The sequence below is a fragment of the Sylvia atricapilla genome, chromosome Z, assembly GCF_009819655.1.
Source record: "Sylvia atricapilla isolate bSylAtr1 chromosome Z, bSylAtr1.pri, whole genome shotgun sequence".
NCBI classification, from domain to species: Eukaryota; Metazoa; Chordata; class Aves; order Passeriformes; family Sylviidae; genus Sylvia; species Sylvia atricapilla.
This window is the reverse complement of record NC_089174.1, coordinates 21,275,607-21,294,790: the sequence shown is the minus strand read 5'-3', so window position 1 is coordinate 21,294,790 and position 19,184 is coordinate 21,275,607. Positions and strand designations below refer to the sequence as shown.

At 40.7% G+C, this 19,184-nt stretch overlaps 1 protein-coding gene across 1 annotated transcript in view; it reads left to right on the top strand.

Annotated features, from left to right (window-relative positions):
* Positions 1 to 2,283: 2,283 nt before the first annotated feature.
* RAD23B (RAD23 homolog B, nucleotide excision repair protein) overlaps positions 2,284 to 19,184 on the top strand; it is a 36,395-nt gene continuing 19,494 nt past the window's right edge. Inside the window, exons 1-3 of the mRNA XM_066339121.1 lie at positions 2,284 to 2,465; positions 14,870 to 14,951; positions 17,426 to 17,505. Coding sequence (XP_066195218.1) covers positions 2,400 to 2,465; positions 14,870 to 14,951; positions 17,426 to 17,505 — 228 coding nt within the window. The 5' untranslated portion in view covers positions 2,284 to 2,399. The remainder of the gene's footprint in view (positions 2,466 to 14,869; positions 14,952 to 17,425; positions 17,506 to 19,184) is intronic.

Genomic DNA, 19,184 nt, shown 5'->3' with positions numbered 1-19,184 from the left:
TGCTTCACACGCTAACCAGCAAACACAGAAGTCAGAATGAGTAGTTTAAAATAATCTGAGCAGAAAAGAGTAGTGAAACTGACACAACCCTTCAGCATGAGATACTTTAGTTTGCATGTGAAGCTCAACACTTATATATCTGGACTGCTGAATGAAAATTGAAAAAAAATTCCCTTTTATCTTCAAAGTATAGACTTAGGTTTGGTATCAGCAAACAGTGAAAGTGAATAAGCAGCATATTTTAAGTTGTAACCATACAAGAAAAAATAGCAAGTGATATTTTCTCTCTCTCTCTCTCTCTTTTTTTTTTTTTTTTTTTTTTTTTTTTAATTGCTCTCCTTGCAGAGCAAGCAACTTATTCTGTGCTGTCAAGAATACTGGATTCCTACTAGCAGCAGTCAGTGGTTTCTTTTTAGTTGTGAAAGCTGCAGGAGGCTCTGGCTGTCTGGCAGCTGTGTCTCAGAGTTTGAGCAGGACGCTGACAGAAGCAGCACCTCCAGCCTTGTGTGTATGTGTAGCATGTCCCCATTCCCTCACTTCCACAGGGAAACAGGTGTCCCGCTTTTTCTCTGCCTGGCAATGCCGTCTGCTGGCTGTGTTACTGGGAGGAAATGGCAAGGAAGCCAAGACCACTGTAAAAAATTAGTTAGAAGATGGTTCTTGTTACAAGCATTGAGCTGACAATGTAGCAGGCTAGAAATTCTCCTGCTATTACACAATACTAGGAAATTTGGAGTTTAACTGCAATTAAGTCAGTCTGACATCAGCATCCCCTTTTGCAGAAAGACAGCCTTTATACAAAGAAATGCCCTGGGAGATTCCACATATACAGATGGAAGAGGATACAAGGAGATTCCACACCTGATCATGGAAGAGGTTACAAAGTGCAGGGGAAGGAGTCTTTTTTACCAATACACCTAGCTCAACTTTTTGTTCATTTGTAGCAGCCCTCGTCCTATATTATCTAAGGAGCACCAGGGCAAACACAGGTTAATAACCAATCAAATGTACTCATCAACTATGCAAACACTACAATTACAAACTACTAAACTCACCATGAGCCAGCAGCATGCACTCACAGCCCAGAAAGCCAAATGAATCCTGGGCTGCATCCAAAGCAGTGCAGGCAGCAGGTCAAAGGAGGCAAATCTGCCTCTCTTCTCTTGTGAGACCCTTGCCTGCAGAGCTGCATCCAGCTCTGGGGTCCTCAATGTGAGAAGGACATGGAACTGCTGCAGCAAGTGCAGGGGAGGCCACCAAGTTTATCAGGAGCATCTTCTCTGTGAAGTCAGGTGGAGAAAGTTTGGGCTTGCTCACCCTGGAGAAATGAAGGTTTCAGTACCTGAAGGAGCCTACAGGGAAGCCAGAGAAGGACACTTTGTTGGGAACTGTAGTGATAAGACAAGGAGGGATAGGTACAAACTGAAAGATGGTAGATTTAGGTTGGATATACGTAAGAAATTCGCTACTGTGAGGTTGGTGAGACACTGGAACAGGTTTGTCTGGGGAGACTGTGGATGCCCCAACCCTGTTGGTGTTGAAGGACAGGTTGGATAAAGCAACCTTGAGCAACCTGGTTTAATGGGAGGTTGCCCATGGCAGAGGGGTTGGGACTAAGCGGTCTTTTCCATTCTATGGAAAATGGTCTATTCCATTCTATTGAGGGGCTGGAACGTGTCCAGAGAAGGGAACAGAGTTGGGGAAGGGTCTGGAGCTCCAGGAATGGCTGAGGGAGCTGGGAACGGAGCTCAGCCTGGAGAAAAGGAGGTGCGGGGGAACCTTCGGGCTCTGCACAATTCCTTGACAGAAGGGGTCAGCCAGGGGGGCAGGGCTCCCAAGGAACAGGGACAGGAGGAGAGGGAATGGACTCCAGCAGTCCCAGCAGAGATTTAGTTGGGTATTAGGAAGAATTCCTTCACAGAAAGGGTGACTGGACATTGGAACGGGATGCCTAAGGCGGCTGAAGAGCCATTGCCCCTGGAGGTGCTCAAGCAACGACTGGACGCATCAGTGTCACGGCCTCGCTGACACGGCGCTGTCCGGTCACAGGACGCACTCCATGAGCCTGCAGACCTTCCACCGCCCAATCGGTTCGGTCCGGTCCGGTCCTTTCCTCCGCGCTCTCTCTCTCTCTATACATATATACATATATATATACATATATATATATATATATATTCGTATTTCTGTGCCCGCCCGCGCCCCGCCTCCCGCTCTCCCCGCCCTCAGGCGCGCACGCCTGCGCCGTGCCGGCCACCTCAGGCGGCGCATGCGCGTCCCGCCCCCCCGCCGAGCCCGACGCCGCCTCCCTCCTCCTCCTCCCCTTCCCGGCCTCTTCCCCGCCACCTCTTCCCGGGGCAGGGGCGAGGGCGGCCGGAGCGCTGCACGTACCCGCCGCCATGCAGATCACCCTGAAGACGCTGCAGCAGCAGACTTTCCGCATTGACATCGACCCCGAGGAGACGGTGCGGCCATTCCCGGGCTCCCTCCCTCACCGCCCCCCCACCCCCTGGACGCGGCCGCGGGAATCTGTGCCCTCGCCCCCGGGGAAAGGGAGGGACGGATCCCCCCAGTGGAGGTGGCCAGAGATTCAGTGAGCGGCTGGGGCCGCGGGTGTTATGTGGTTTCCGCCGGGACGATTTTGGGGGATTTGGGGTCGGGGGCAGGGGGCCAGCTCAACCGAGGGTGATGAGGGATCCCCTTTCCTCGGGATGCTGATGGGTAAGAGTGACTTCCCATCGCCGAAGGAAAGGGGCTGCTGTGGCCAAAGCTCCGGCGGAAGGACTTTTCCCCTCTTGTTTTTGAGGAGAACGCCCCGGAGGTGGGAGGGGGAATAGCTCTGAGGTGGAAATGGGAAATAGCCCGGGAGGTGGGAGAGCGAATAAATATCTCATGTAGTCCTGGGGAGGAGAGGGGCACTATAGGAAGCGAAAGTTTTTCCTTTCGGGGAGCAGGGTGCCGTGGGTTAGCAGTCAGTGGGGCACAGATTGCTGCTGGTTTATAATGGGCCCACTGGGAGAGGGGATATTGCGAGAGCATCTCTCTCTCCTGGGGTGGGGCTGGGGGTGCAGCAGAAGGAACACGTGGTGATCCTTCCAATCCTTTCCTAGAGGCCCACAAGAGAAACGCTGGGCAGTGTGGGGCTTTTCTGCTGGGGCAGGGGTGTGATCTGGAGAGGCGCTGGTGTTTGCTCCCAGGTGCATCGCTGTGTGTTCAGGCAGGTGTGTGCTGTGGAGGTGGGAGAGTTCGGGGAGGGTTTAGTGTTTGTCCTCACGGGGCGAGCTGCAGTGATTAATCAATCTGCACTTAGGAGGGGAGGGAGTGCAGGAGAGACTCTGCTGAGCTCGGTGGAGCTGGTGTCGAGGTGTGTGATGGGGCTCACGGCAGCCTCATTCCCCCTCCCGGTGCCTTTGGATGTGTCTGATGATGTTTTGAATTTGGAGGAGACATTTTTTACTTCTCGGTGAATATTTTCTTCTGGCACACGGGAGCCTGCTGGGAAATCTTTGGGGAAATGCAGCGTTCTTAGATGAGAGGAAAGGCCTTAAGCTGGCAGGGTTGGAAGTTGCCTTGTCACTTACCTGAGCAGAAATGGTCGCTCTGATAGCCAAGTCCAGACACACTTGTGGCCTTGGTTTGAAAGATCCGGGGAGGCTGGCAGTTTCCCTTTCCAGCAACCTTTCCTGTGCCAGGTGGGCAGTGAAGCTTTAGAAACTATGGAACATTGTATCTGCTTTTTTAGTCTGTTGGTTTACTCTCTTCCATCATTAGAAAAACGAAAGATGACAGTTGAAAGTTGGACTAAGAGCTCATTTTGGTTTCCATTGTGATTGAGGGACATGGCAAATGCCTAGGAGAAGCATGAGTCAAAAACCTTCAAATATTTAAAACACAAGTCTTTGCTGTTAATGAGAATTTTTTTTGTTCTCTTGCATTCAGTACGGTCCTGGGAAGTAAATTCAAGGAGAGGACTAAAGGAATATTGCCAGTCAAAGCCCTCACCAGTTTATGAGACAGCAGAATGCAATGACTACAAGTTGGATTGTGGGAAAAGAGAATGCACCCTCTGTTTATAAATGTAGCTGCTACAGTAGCTCAAAATAAAAATATTTCTTATGAACATAACTTCACGTTTTGACCAGGAATGGGTGGTAAGGCAGGCAATCTGGTAGAATTTGAGGAGAACTTTGTTTTAAAAAGAGCAGGGTAAAGACTTGATTTTGTTATTAGCTGTAGAGATGTAAAATGTGTTTAAGTTTCTGTGGCACGCTTTGCAGAAAATTATGAAGAAACTACTGTTGGAAATGTTAAAAACCAGAGAACTTAGTAAAGAGAAGTTCAGCTTGGAGCCTTCAGTTACAAACTGAGTCCTAAAATCAGAAAATGCTTTGAAATATGCTATGTTGAGGAAGTGTGTGCTTTGGAGTTCTCAGTCAGATTTTTTTGAATACGCAAATTTTAGCTAAGTGCGCTAGTTTCTTAGATTAATTTCCCGAGACCTTTCATGTAGTTTGGGAAACATTGCTTTTAGTCCTTGGACCATGTGTATGTTTCTCAGAGGTAGGCTTATTTACTTGGATTTCTGCCCTATGCTGTGACAAGGCCAAAAATCATGCTGTTGTGATGAGCACAGGAAACTTGTTGCTCTGAAGTTGTGTTTTGGTTCTGTAGAATTGCTTTTGTGTTCCTAGCAATTTCTTCCCTTACTCTCAGTACCAGATCTGGGGAGATTTGATGTTACTGTGCGAGGTAGCATTCTGACAAGATTTGATGCTTGTAGCTGAGAGCTGTTGTTGATAGAAATATTTAAACCAACCTCCACTAAGAATTTGAAACAACGAAGTTCCTAATAACTAATTAGCCTTGCTAATTAGCTTTTTGCACAAGCAGCTGGTCTCTTTTTTCTCCTACTAAAGCACACAGTTGAGTTTTGAACTTGCCTTCAGTAGCGTGACTCTAGTTTTGGTTTTGTTGTGTTTTAAAACATTGGCCAACTGAGTATTTTGAGTGAGTAAAAACGATACTTGAAGCTATCTTGCTCGCCAAAGCACTGGGTGAAGACTGTCAGGTACTCTGACTGACTAAAGATGAAAAGATTTAGCCTCAGGCCCTATTATCGGGCAAAGCGTGCTATCAAATGAAATTTTTGCAGCCCTGGCTGTTTCTCCTTAAGTTTTGTGATACACCCATCAAGCTCCCCACAGGGGTCGATTTACCCTTTGTGGTCATTCTGGTGTTCAGAGTGGGACCACTCAGGGCTTGTGCCTTCAGACTTAATCAGGGTAGATGAAAGTGTGTATCCATCTGCACAAGCTGCTGCTGCTTCTTTTTGTTGGCTCTCTGTGAGAAGGTAAATATGTGAAACATTGTGTTAGGAGCAAATAATAAGTACTGTCTGACACTGATGCAGACATGTGTAGCCACATGTCTTGTCTGAGGTGACAGTGCTGACACTGTAGTCTTCTAAATGTAGCACTTCTGTTGTAGTTATCACTATGTAGACACCAAAGCAGAGTTTTAAAAATCTTCAACATTCTTAACTTTGAAAGTGAAACACCAGGCTAAAGTTAAGTCTGTCCTGTTTCATTTTCAGCTTCTCCTGCACTGTTAACCTAAAAACCTGGTTGTCAAAATGCAGAGAAGTGCAAGGAATATTCAGGATGTCAGCAATCTTTTGGCCTCAGTCTCTGTGTCATATACTATGGGCTTTCACATTTCAGTGTTTTACCACAGCACTTGAACACCCAGGAAAAAGCCAGTTTGATTAACACTATGTCAGCAGAACACTTAGTTTTGGATGATTGAGCTTCTGCTGTGTTCTGGTGCGTCCTTAGTATATGTGTGCTTTATTTAAACGTGTTTACGGGGATTTCTGGATGCTAACGTTACTGTGTCAGAAGAATTAACTTTATAACAGTTCTGGAAGAATCAGGGACTATTGCTGAGTGAAATAGTGAAAGCTGACTCCAGCTTGTAACTTGTGAATGAATATGAATATACACTTGAAAACCTCCTTCCTACATGTATTTCAATGCAGCTTAATCCTACAGCAGTTGTGGGTAAGAGGATTGTTTTTGTATTTCTCTGGGAATTTATCATTTTAGTGGTTAGAGGGAAAGTGCTCAGTTCAAAATTCAGAAGTACCCTTCTAGGTTAAAGATGTTTTTCTGTTTCAGATCTTGGTATTTTTCTCTAATTGCTCTTTGGGTTGTGCAGTAGGTATTTTTGTCTTCTAGAGGATTGTTTTGTTGTTCTTGCTTCTCTTTAGGGTTTTATTATTTGGGGGGTGTATGTGCTTGCACAGGCAGAGAAGGTGTGAATTTGAAGGTCTTGTACTTGTTGGTTGTGGTGTGATACATGACTCTGCAAAATTGTAACTTCAGAGATCACTGGAGTAAGAGTAGCTACATTTTTTTAATGGTTTTCACACTTTCTTGGCAGACTGTAGCATTTTTGGAGTTGTGGTCTGTTATAATTCATATTTGTTTAATTAACTCTGTAGGGGCTTTTTGCTACTGTTTTTCTTTGGTGGGTAGGCCTTTTCTGTGTCCTGGTTAGAGTCAGGATTTTCAAGCAACGAAGTTATTTCTGATTCTTGGTTGAAGAGGGCCAGGCTTTCACATGTTCAGGAATATTTTTCTGAAATTCTAGTGAGTGTTTTAAATATAATTTCCAAAAAACTTTGGGCAGAATGACATATTTTTTAAAAAAAAAAGGTAAATGAAAAGATACAATAGCATAAATTACTTAACACAACTAAAATTATTTTATTCATATTGGAATATGTCTTTGTATGTTACCCATTTTTCAAATGCCATGGGTCTTCCCATGATTTTTCAACTATTTTATTAGGAATTTTCTTATCCAGTTTAGCTGTCAGCAAAGAAAGGTTAGCTTTATACTATTAATAATTTGGCAGTATAATGTGCTGTATTTCTCAAAATCTAAACTTGCATGGGTCACCATTCCCAAGGTGGCCAGTACACTGAGAAGTTAAATATAGAGCTTGTATACCTTTAAGGGTGGTTCTATATATGTAAGGTCTATTTTGCAGGTATGACTGGAAAGCAAGGGTATCTGTCCTTGATATGGATAACAACAGGCTAGAAGGTGTGCCCTTTGAAAGTTGGTGAACGTGGAGAGTACATTTCAATTAAAAAGGATTGATATAAGCAGATGGTCCTGCTACTGTCTGGAGTTGCATTGCTGTCCTTGTGCATAAATATCTGTGTTTACTCAGAAACATTTCAAAAATATTTTCTTTGAATTCCTGAAACATAGACAAGGATATCTGCAGGTGTGAGAAGGGAGTTGCAAATTTACAACACTGAAGAGCACAGCTGACAATGTTTTCTCCCACCAAAGCGTGTGTTTTTGGACACAGTTCCTGTGGGTGGAGTGGATTCAGTGAAACAAATCTCTCTTTATTTTACAGGACATGGTGATGTGCAGCATGTCTTACCTAGAGCCTGTAAGGATGGCTGTCCCTGCCCTGCAGGGAGCACCAAAGGAACGGGAAAAGGAAAGGGAAGGGCTTGCTGTAACTGTGAGCACACAGAGTGTTGTCTACACACTGACTCTGGTTCTCCCTCTCTTTGTCTTTCCCTGTGTTCTTGTGTCAGAGGCACCCGTCCAACTGGTTGGTCAACATGCAGTGTTAGAAAAGGGTTTTTAAAGTGTCTTTTTAGAATTGATCGAAATGGCTTGTCAGTTTTCTTCACACTCAAACAGCTGTGTCACTTTTATACTTGTAAATTGGTTTGTGTGGAATATGCCTCTTGTAAAAACTGCCCAAAGCTACAGGAGGATCAAGAAGACCATCCAAGAGTCACCACTCAGAATATAAGCTTCCTTCCTAAATCAAGGTTTTGTCGCTTCAGAGGGCTGTCCATCTTACTTGTTTGCTTCAAGCTGCAGATTCCTGAAAGCTCTTTTCTTCCAGCTGCAGATTCCTGAAAGCTCTGCTTTAGGTTGAAATTTGTGTTCCTGTGTTAGTACAAAGCTGCATGAATTCAGCTCTTTTAGTTACCTTTATGCATCAGAAAACTGGCCCCAGTGAATCCTCTTTCAGGCAAGGCTTAGATCAATTTTGAAATGCAGGGAAGATGTGTGTGGAGGCCTGGAGGCCAGCTTTGAGATCAGAAATTATTTTTGTTGGTCTCTAGTCAGTGCATAACAACTGCTAGACTTATGAATTTCACTTGTGTGTAGATGAGCTCAATTTTGTAGAGGAAATTAGAAAGGTAGAGGTAATGGCAGAGAAAATAAATGTCAGGGCTAAATTTGGATTTTTGCCTTGACCATTCCAGACTTTTTCTTCAGAGAATGCTGCTTCTTTCTTTGTATGCAAACTTCAGCAACAGTAAACAAAGCAAGTAAATAAAGCAGCTTATGAATGCTTTATCCTATCCGTTTTTAAATGCTGGAGTAATTTTAGATGCCTTGTTTATTTGAGTTCAACTTTTTTTTTTTAGGCACTTACTAAGCTCATAAACCTGACTAGATTCACAAGGCTCTTCCTCTCCTGTGGTTCTTCCCAATTACTGTAGCTGTTATGCCTTTGAGGCCTGAAGTAGGGCAGTGATCTGTTCATGTAACCACCATGATCGCCTTCTGGCTAAATATGAGTGTCCTGTTTAGAAGGACAATGTAAGAGAACACTGTAAATTGAGTTTTGTGCCAGAAAAACCTGTTTTTATAATTTGTAGAAAGAAGTAGTTGGAACCAAAAGCATTCTTACCAGTAAAAGTACTGTAAAGCATTGATTTATGAGCTTAGTAGTTTCTTATCCTCTGTGTGTTTTCAGTAGTAGGCACAATATTTGTCATTAATCAGTTGCTGATCATGGAGTTTGATTAAGGGTAGTAAAACCTGTTGCACTGGTCAGTTTGTTGCTTCATTAGCAGGTTTATTGTCTATAGAGCTGCATTGTCCTCACCTGACTTTGAGTAGTTTCTATATAGCAGTATAATGTGGTAAATACTTTTGCAAAGACAGTGGGAGGAGAAAACTCAGTAATATTAAGCCTAAATTCTAAACAAGTTTTCAGCCTATGATGACCTCCCTCAGGGAGGTGGAAAAGAGCAAAGCCCTTTGGAGTAAAAGCTTTTGTCCTTGTCTTACTAAAACTTTTCCCAAAGTCTGGGAGAAACAGAAAAATATGAAGAGTGGTAGAGAATTACAAGGTAGGTTAAAAGAAACCCTCTGTGCAGCATTTATTCTCAAAGAGAAGCAGTTCAGCAGTAGGCAGGTTGGTTGAGAGGGTCTTTCAGAGTTGGTCTTGGGACCCATCTCTTCACAGTCCTTTAATTAATTTGATTAAAATTTGAGTACAAATCAACAGAAACACAATTACATTGACAAACACAAAGTTTACCATTAGTACCTGGCTGCCTAGTTGAGGGGCAGACTTTGGTAAATGGTTCTCAAATGAGCAGCATGAATTAATTGGAATTGGGTTCAATAAAAGGTGAAGCCCTGAAGATCATAGATCCTGAAATGTCCAGGGAGAGTAGTGATGCTGTTCTGCTTCAAGTGTGCTGGCCACCAAGGCAATGAATTTTAACCTTTGGAAAGAGGTGCCTGGAGCCTGTGAAAAACTGTGACTGACATGAAAGGAAACTAAAGGAGACCCTTAGTTAACTAAACTAAAGGAGACGCTTAGCTTAGCTCACAAGTTTGGGTGAAATTGCATAAATGTTTTATACTGGCAAGCACTGAGGGATGTGGGAAGGCTACTTATGCTTGAATCATAACATCAGCATAAGAACAAATCAATATTAATAGTCTGTGAATTAACTTGGGCTGGAAACTAGGAGAAGATTTCCAGCATCAGAGTAAACTTTGTAGCAGCCTCATGATAGAAGTGGCAAAGAACCGTGTCTGTGGGTGCATCAGATTTCTGATGAAGATTGTGGTGTGGAAGATGGGTTTGTGGCTTAATGTCAGAAGAAATCCTTACCAGTTTTCTACTCAGTTTCTCCCAACATCTCAAGAAATTAAGCTATTTGTCTTGCCTATGTAATTACACATTAAAAATTATACAAAAACTGATGGAAGTACACTGTTCACTTTTTCATTAGGCTTTATGAAATGAGTCTCTGAATAAAATGGTGATTTTTGCCTCTTCTGGGTTATCATTTATATGCAGTAGAAGAAATGAAAATTGGTATGTGAGAGGGAAGGGTAAGAGTGTGTGATCAATGGGAGGTGCTTTCCTGGATGGTACCCAACGTGCTCTGCTTGCGTAGCTGGCAAAAAGTGACTGCAAGGAACAACTGGGAAACTCAGCACTGGTGATTTAATGAAGCCCATTTTCATATGCCTCTCTGGGATGCAGTTAATGACTGGTGTTTCTTTGGAAGACCTCAGTTTTTCAGTTAGGAGTCGATCAAGCTCTATCTCTTTATTAAACAGATTGCATAGCATATATTCTAGAGGACACTGCGTTCAGTTCTGAGTAGTAGGAAGAGTTTCATGTCTAAATTCACAGGGGGGAGAAGAAAGTCATCTTACTTGTGAGTGTGCTGTTTCTGAATCCTTAATGTAAAGTGTTTGTAGATGAATTGATGCTCTTTCTTAAAGATATTGCCATAAAGTACAGGCTCTGTTTATTGTGCTGTGCTATTGTGAAATTTTATTAAGTGCAGAGGAAAAATGGGATTTGGTGGGGACTGAAATACATTTTGAATCCTTATTGGGTTGAATAAAGTTAGGAAGCCTGAAGGTTTGGTTTATGGATCTGTATTTATGAGAAAAATAAATCATAATCTATGGATGATTTCTCTCTTTGACAGATCAATGTGCTGGGTGTGCTCCCCCAAAATTAATTTTCATTTAATAACCGATGGCAACGCTGAACTCTAGGTTCTCAGCAACATACTTTGCTACAGGCAAAGTTTAAGATGTTGCTTTTTTCAGCTGTTCAATGTACCAGCAGCTAGAGGATGCAGCTGTCTTTTCCGAAAAGCATTGAGAGATCTTCTCCTTCTCTCTCTCCTTGTTTTTTAAATTCCTCCTTGTAAATGGAACATCTATGGTTTAACTCTAAATGAAGATGGATCAGACTACTGTGTGACATACAGGTTGTTGCATGGTCATGCATTTTCTTCTCTTAGCAGAATTAATGACATAGTTATTTCTCACTATACCTTCAGTCATTCCAGTTAGAGCTACAAGAGGAAGTTCTATGCCACTGGAATGTTACTGCTAAAATTGATGTATCTGATCTTTTCCTTTTCTTGTTCTGAGAATTAGTATTGTATCCTCTACAAATGATGTGTTTCTGGCCTCCTAGGTTAGGTAGAGATGAAAGCCAGAAGAATAGGTAAGAACTTTTTATTTTAACCTGGGTGTTTCTTGTACTTCTGTCTCTAATAGGAGAATGATGAAATCTGCAGCTGCAGACTGCGTTTTCTTGCAGGTTCAAGCTCTAGTAGTTAAGAGTTGGTTTAAGTCCTTTTGTTTGTTCCTTTGAATAGGTATGATGCTATCAGTTCATTGTATTAATTTGAGATATGACAGATTTCTTTATCAAAATTACTATTCTTTATAAAGCAGTTAAACAATGCTCTGAAATGTTCTTGAATGTAATCTGGAAATTACTTGACTGTTCGGTGTATTTTCAGTTTTAAAGGAGCAACTTGAATGACATTACAGAATTCTTAATTTGTAATTTGGAGCCCATGGTGTGTTACTGTCAGTAACCATGATATACTGGGTATCAAAAATTCACAGTGGAGTGAATGTCCATTTAAACAAGAGACCTATGTAAATGATCTTCCCCTTTGCAAGTAGCAGAGTGTCCCTTGGCATGGATAGCAAAATACTGTAAATAGGCTCAGTTGTGTTAAGAACGAATTTATTTTAGATTTTTGTTATCTGTCAGCCAGAGAACTGAAGTAATTTGTGTTCCAATGTAGGATATAAAATGTTCTTAAACTGATGGATGTAAATGGCAGGAATACAGGCAGAGAATAAAGACCAGCAATGAAAACTGTAATGGCCTTTTTTTTTCTCCTCTGGATTTCCATTCTTTTCAAGAATTAAGAAGTTAATGGTGGCCCCTGTATTGGCAAGCTGTAGCCAAAGATTGTCTCTGTTCTTTAGGAGCAAGCCTGTAGTTGGTTTTTATGTTCAGAATCGCCATGAGTCTGTAACCTTATGGTGTTGTTTGCATTGATAACTACTTCACTGAGGCAATAAATACCAAACTCCTTCACGTGGATGCAGTTACTGCATAGTAATTAGTGTATGTCTTTAGTCTGTCCTGACCTAGACCACCACAATAATGAAAATTATGTCAGTATTTGTATGCAGAGGGGTTTTTGGACTGTGGAACGGGACAATATAGTTGAACCACAGCCATCTGAATGTCCAGCAAGGCTGAAGTGGCCTGTGTCTGCTGAGTTAGTTTTCCTAGGTGTAATCCTGTGGAATATGGTTCTGCATGCTCTTGGTGGTCCTCAGCATGTGAAAGATGTGGACCTGTTTTAGTCCAGATGAAGCCATGAAGATCTTTAGAGGGTGGAGCACCTCTCCTATGGAGACAAGTTGAGAAAGCTGGGGTCGTTGTGGCTGGAGAAGAGAAGGCTTTGGGGAGACCCTAGGGAGCCTTCCAGTGCCAAATGGGGGCTGATAAGAAAGACGAGAACAGATTTTTTTAGCAGGCCTGTTAAGAGTAGATATAAGGAAGGGATTTGTTACAGTGAGAATGGTGAAACACTGCAACAGATTCCCAGAAAAGTTTTTCTCATTTTCCTTTGGCCCCATGGTGTAAATCGAAGTTTGCTTACATCTAAAGGTTAATGCCACCTGCCAAAAGGATGAAAACATAGTCCTGTTTGTCACAGGCTTATGGAGGGGGAACATTTGGGGAGGTTTTAGAAGAAGGCAGTGCCTCAGGTCACTTGCAGGACATCAGTCGCAGCACAGTAATAATAAGGGGAAACGGTACACACAGGTGGTTAGCAAAGGCAAATGAATCATTGGATCCTCCTACAGTAAATACTTTTAACTCCTTTTCATAGATCAAATTAATTGTGTAGTAAATCAACATATGTGTTCAGTGTGTCCTGACTAAACTTCTAGCTGTTCAAACGTTTGTGTTTGAGACAACACATCTTTGTTTTGATCCTTGTGGGAAAAAGACTGTTGTCTGGAATAAAATAATAGAAAATGGAGAAGATAAAGTAGAAATTTGAAGCCACTAGCTTTATTGATGCAGTTGACATGAAACAAACTTTAATTTTCTCTCTCAAAATAGATCATACATGTTAGTCACATTGCAATATTTGTCACAAATCTATGACAAGCATTGTAATTGGGTACAAAAGAAGTAGCCTCAAGTCATTGTCTTTGAGCGATAGGTACAAGTGCATGAGAATAAATTAAGGAGAGTGTTAAAAAGTAGACATTTGGAAACATAGCAGGCTTTTAACATGGTTCAAGGGATTAATTTGCCCTAGTGCATGTAGGACTTCAGGTGAAGTTGTGTGAAATGTTAGACCGTATTATTATTGAAGTTTAGGACAAAAAAAATCCTTGATCTGTAGTGAAAGAGATTGTTCAGTAGCAATGTGAGTGACTTCCATCCTTAAAATTAGGGAGGAATTAACAAGTTATATTTTTAATTTTCAAGAAAATAGAAATAAACGTAAATCCAAGGGTGGAACAGATTGTTGTAAAATAAGTGCATAAGAATGATGATACTTTCAGCAAATTGTCAAATTTACTGTCTGCAGGACTTTGGGGTGGTGGTGAGCTGCTCTTAGTTTTGCTGTGGGAAAGTAACTGCCTGGCTGGAGACTAATTCCAAAGTATTTGGCAGATGTGTGAATGTTGAAAAAATACCAAAAACATCCTTCTTTATCTGCTGGGGAAAAAAAGAAGCTGGCTCCCTATTTTTGTTTAGTTCTGTAGAGGGAAGCAATGTGTTGTGTTCTGTATCCTTGCAGAGTTTTATGAAAAAGGGTTTTTGAATATTCAGAAAAAAACCAACCTAGCATTTAGAAGGTGGTGTTAGCTTGTAGTAATAAGCTCATAACAGATTGTTTGTCTTTGTTCTGTGTATACTGAGAGTGCCTGCAGGAAAGCAAGAAGAATTGACTATGTGTGCAGGCAGTTTGTCTTAAAACATGTCTGCAGATCTGTCAGTAGAGGAATACTTTTACAGGAGCTTGCTTTACCTCCTCTGGGCAGCATTATGGAGCCTTTCTGGAGAATTGAGAGCATTCTTATACATGACAACTAGCAGTGCCACTTGAGCTATTTGTGCTGTGAAACTGTGGATGATACTTCAGTGGTCCATGCAAGCAAGTAAATGTGTAGGCTTGGAATTGCTGTGTGACGCAGCTGTGGTGGAGGAGGAGGAGTTGAAAAAAAGTTATGTAAGATAAGCGTCTGAACATTCTGCTCAAGTCTTTGCATATGGGGACTTCAAGGTTGAATGTCACTGTGATCTTACCAAAACAAACCCAGGCATTCCCTGACAAGTGTTATGAGGATGAAAACCTTCAACTCTGTTTTTCGCTGATGTACCCTCTGCATTCAGGGAAAGAGCAGGGCAAATGGGTCAAGAGATGAAAACATTTTTGTTCCCCAAATGTCTTTATTTACTTTTTCACTGTGTTGTACACTCATGCTAATGACTTCTCATGAAAAAATTAATTACCTGGTTTGATTCAGCACAGGAGACTGTTTGGGAAAGGGACACGTTGCTCTGCAAAGTGGTTACAGTGACATATTCAGAAGACCGATAAACTTGACATAATCAAGACCTGATTGAAACTGCTCATTGGTATTTAGAAGTATAATTAATTTGGTTTGTACTGTGAACTTTATTTTCATTAAGACTGTTTTTGTGCTTTAGGTGAAGGCACTGAAAGAGAAGATTGAATCAGAAAGGGGGAAAGATGCCTTTCCAGTAGCTGGCCAAAAACTAATTTATGCAGGTAATGGATATTCTGAAGATAACTTATCTGAACCTGCCTTTTTTTAATGTTATTGTTTGACTTAGATGTGAATGTTAAGTTTTCTAAGAATTCTAAGAACTGAAGTACAGACAGGATAAAAAACCCCACAAACACAATAACAAACTCTGTGTCAAAGGAAACTCTTAATTTTGAGTTAGAATTTCTGAGGATTTAATGCATGTGTGTCTGTCACCCTTGCTCTTGTAACATCATGTCCTGGGGATATGCTGGGTGAAGAAGAAATAGCTTTTGTTACAAGAATTCAAGATTTAAGCAGGTCAAAGCTGCTGTTCTGGCTTAATTCTTTTCTTGTTCAATTTATGCTGTGTATAGCTAAAGCACTGCTGTATATACCTCAGAGAATTTCTTTTTGATCAACAAAAGAAACCCACCACTAAATCCTTGCCACACGAGGTACTTTCAGTACTTTTAAGCTCTGTCCTTAGAAATGTGTATTATGTATTGGCAAAAAGCAGGCTAATGTCAGTCAAAAACATGAAATTAACTTTATTTGAGCTTTATTTTACTTGCCTTGTTCATTTTGGTGCTAATACAGAAATCCATGGTTTTGTTCTCACTTCATGGCGGAACTTTGGTGCTATTCCAGTGCTCCCTCTAGTGGTTTCTTTCCTCTAAAACTGAGCTTGAAAGAAACTTCGGTGGACTTTTCTCTTTTGTTATGTACTGCTTTGTAACAAGTATTGTCATTTTCACTTGTAATAAGCTAAAGCGACTGTTAACAGTGGAGAGATGCTAATAGGAGAGACGTTGTGAGTCTCTGTGTTTGTACAGCTCCTCTGGACTATGTCTCATAGTAAGTTTTATGTCTCTGGTATTTTGGTGGGGGAAGTGCATGTCAAGAATATGAAGGTGGAAGTCTCATGCATAACCAAGAAACATGAACTATGCAGAATGCAATGTGTGTAACTGCATGGCACTTTTAAAATTGTGTTTTTGTGGTAGCAAACAATCAAAGATTGTGTAAGATCCTGTGACATGACTTGAGTGTTTTCTGAAGCCAGAATGTATCTGCAGTATTGAATAATCCTTACAAGCAGTAGGAAATATAGGAAGTAAGATTGAGAATATAGTATTATCCAAAGATGAATTCTCTTTTAAATCTTTTTCTTGGACAAGAGATACAAGGTTATATTGATGATGTTTTTACTTTTATTAAAATGAGCTGTAGAATTTTCGTAGTTTGGTAAAGCAAAGTGATACCCCCAGCTGACTTTGATTAGAGAGTCAGTTCCATTGTGTTGACACAATGTATTACGGCAAAGTCTAGAAACCCTGAGTGGTGTGTTCTGAGAAGACAGAATGTCTATACATATATATACTTGCATAAAGTATATGTATATTGTATTACATACACATTCATTAAAGCCTTCTCCAAAACACCTATAAAAATGTAAGTAAACCCATGTAGGTTCTGAGTCAGGTGCTATAGGTATTAGCATGCTATTACTGTGCTACATGTAATACTTCCTTGAATATTTGACCTGCAAGATTAGTGGAACCAGTCATTTGTGTTCTGAGTCCCAAAAAGTGTATATGTTGCTTATTTTCCTTGCAATCATCAGGATAAGGATGTGTCCTTCTAGTTGCAGTCCACTAGAGAGGTTTTGAAATGTAAGAAGTCTGTGGCACATCTTCAGAAAATTCATAATTCGTCAGTTTGATTTGTAAAATATTCCCTGATGGTTCTGTATTAGAAATCAGTGCTGTAAAACTGACTGAAATACAGACTTGATTTTCTGATTTGTGGTGCTATCTCTAAGTCATATTGTTCTAAGAAAAGGCAAAAAGTATGTGGCTTACTGTGTTCCTAATTTCTTGTAGAAGTGATGCAAGTCTATTTTGTCACAGTACCATCTCTACTTAGGAAAAAATAGAAGTTGTAGTATAACAAATGTTTCTGGGTTTGCCTGATAGCTTGTTATATCCTTATGTCAAGGTGGCAAGTTATGGAATGGTTCTAGCTTTTTCTAAGATTTTAGCTTTGCAAATTGTTAAAGTTGCAAGGTCACACACTTGTTATTGCAAGTAATGCTCTTATCTGAAGAACAAATGGAAGATAAGTAGAAAGGAATTTCCCTTACTGTGTAAGCAGACATAAGTTACTTGATTAAACTTTTTGTGTGTTAACGACTTTCCTCTGTATTACATGTAACTTTGTTAAGGATCCAGTGAATCTTTCCAGGTTTAATGCTTTTATTTTAAATGATTTTAAAGCATCTTCAGCACTTGGGGCAGCAGCCCTTAAGCTGTCCACTACTCTGTACATCAGACATGGAAAATCGCAGCTCTACTGCCAAAGCTTAATGGCCAAGCTTCTTTTTGCTAGGTTAACAGCTATAAATCTGCATAAAACATGTTTGTGTGAGGAAATTCCAAGATCATCTATTGATTTACTGAACAACTTCTTAATTTCTGCCTGTTTAATTTCCCAGGTAAAATCCTTAACGATGAAACTGCTCTTAAAGAATACAAGATAGATGAGAAGAACTTTGTGGTGGTTATGGTGACAAAAGTGAGTAATCATTTCTTTTGAATAGGAAGCTTCATTAATTTAATTCTGTTTTTTCTTGTGATGAATATATGCCCATCCTTAAAACCAGTAGAATTTCATCATACGCAAGTTCAGGTCAACAATAAAAAGCTTGTGTGAATAGATTAAAAATATTGCTTCACAGTTTTGGTTTGCCTAGGCTGATTTTTTGCTGCTGCTCTGTGCTGAATGCTTGTATCATAGAAAAAAATAAGTAATGGCTGATCTTACCTTTTATTCTTTCTTGTCTCTGTTTTTTTTTTCCTTTTTATTATTAAAAGGAAGAAGGCAACATAGGTAGTTTGTGGTTAAATCATCTGTATGGAACTCTTCCAGCCTTGCCATGCTGCTTTTCTTAGTTCATGGCTTTTTTTTCTGTCAAACTCCACAATGCAGACCAGTAGAGACAGGATACATCTGGCAGTAAACAAACCTGTGGGTTTTGAAAGACTACAAGTACAATTTATAGGGAATGACTGTGACATGTGTTTGAAGTATTTCTTCTCTGAGCCAGTTGTCAGGCTGCTTCCAGGAATCAAGCCACTGAATTTCCAGGCATTCCAGACCATTGCAATCTGAATAAAATTTGCTTCATCTGTGTTTTGGAATATGAAATTAATTTTGAAGCTAGAGTTCCTCCTTCTGACAAAGAAAACATGTATTATGTTGCACTTTATTTCTATCTGATAGTATTAAACATAATTAAACATGTCGCCTTGTTAAAGATAACTGTTGTTATTGCCTTCCTGAATGAACAGCTTTCTAGTCTGTACAGCTGTCTAGAGGTATTTATCTGTGCAAGAAAACACCTGCAGATGAGATGTCAGAGTCGTTTTTCATTTTGTTGATAGCAGAAGACTCCAGAGAAGTTGTGCAATGGCACTCCTGGAAGTGTTCATGAAATGTGTGGCTGTAGCAATTAGGGACACTGTTTAGTGGTGGATGTGGCAATGCTGGGTTAGATTCAATCATTTCAGAGGTCTCCCTAACAATTCTGTTATTCTAAATGCAGGTCTCCATGAAGAACTGCAAAATTTAGTATATTCTGACAATAAAGGCCTGTAGTTTTGGCATTTCTTCAGTCTTACAATCTTTTTGCTAGTCTTGGAGCTCAATTGCCCTTTTCTGATTCTCTTGGGGATAAGACATGCCCAGTCATGTAGGCACAGACTGCTAACTTTGATGCTCAGACATTGCATTAAGGGTTTAGGAATCCAGCAGAAAATAACACCCCTTGCATTCCAACTGTGTCAGTGTTTTTCTCTGAGTGTTTATTAAAATGTTATTTACTCTGCCTGTCATGTTGGAAGCTATTCATTCTTAACCTTACCTCTCCTTGCGGACAAAAGGAGGAAGTAAACGCTTTCTTCTTCAAGCGGGCAATGTCTGAAAGTGGTGCACCTTGAATAAGTAGTTTTGTTAAAGTTAGCTATTTCTCTTGGAAAGACAAAGATTGGAGTCAGCTTTGTCAGCCCTTGGGGCTATTTCTGTATAGTGGGATTAATACCGCATCCAAGAAAAATTCAGGTATCCATTAGAGATGTGAAGATTATTACACAATTGGATACAAGTATTATCTGCTCTAAATATTCTGCTGTCAATTTGGTAGTCTTTGCTGTAAATTTTTTTATATCCTTGGCGCTTACTTCAGAACTGACGTA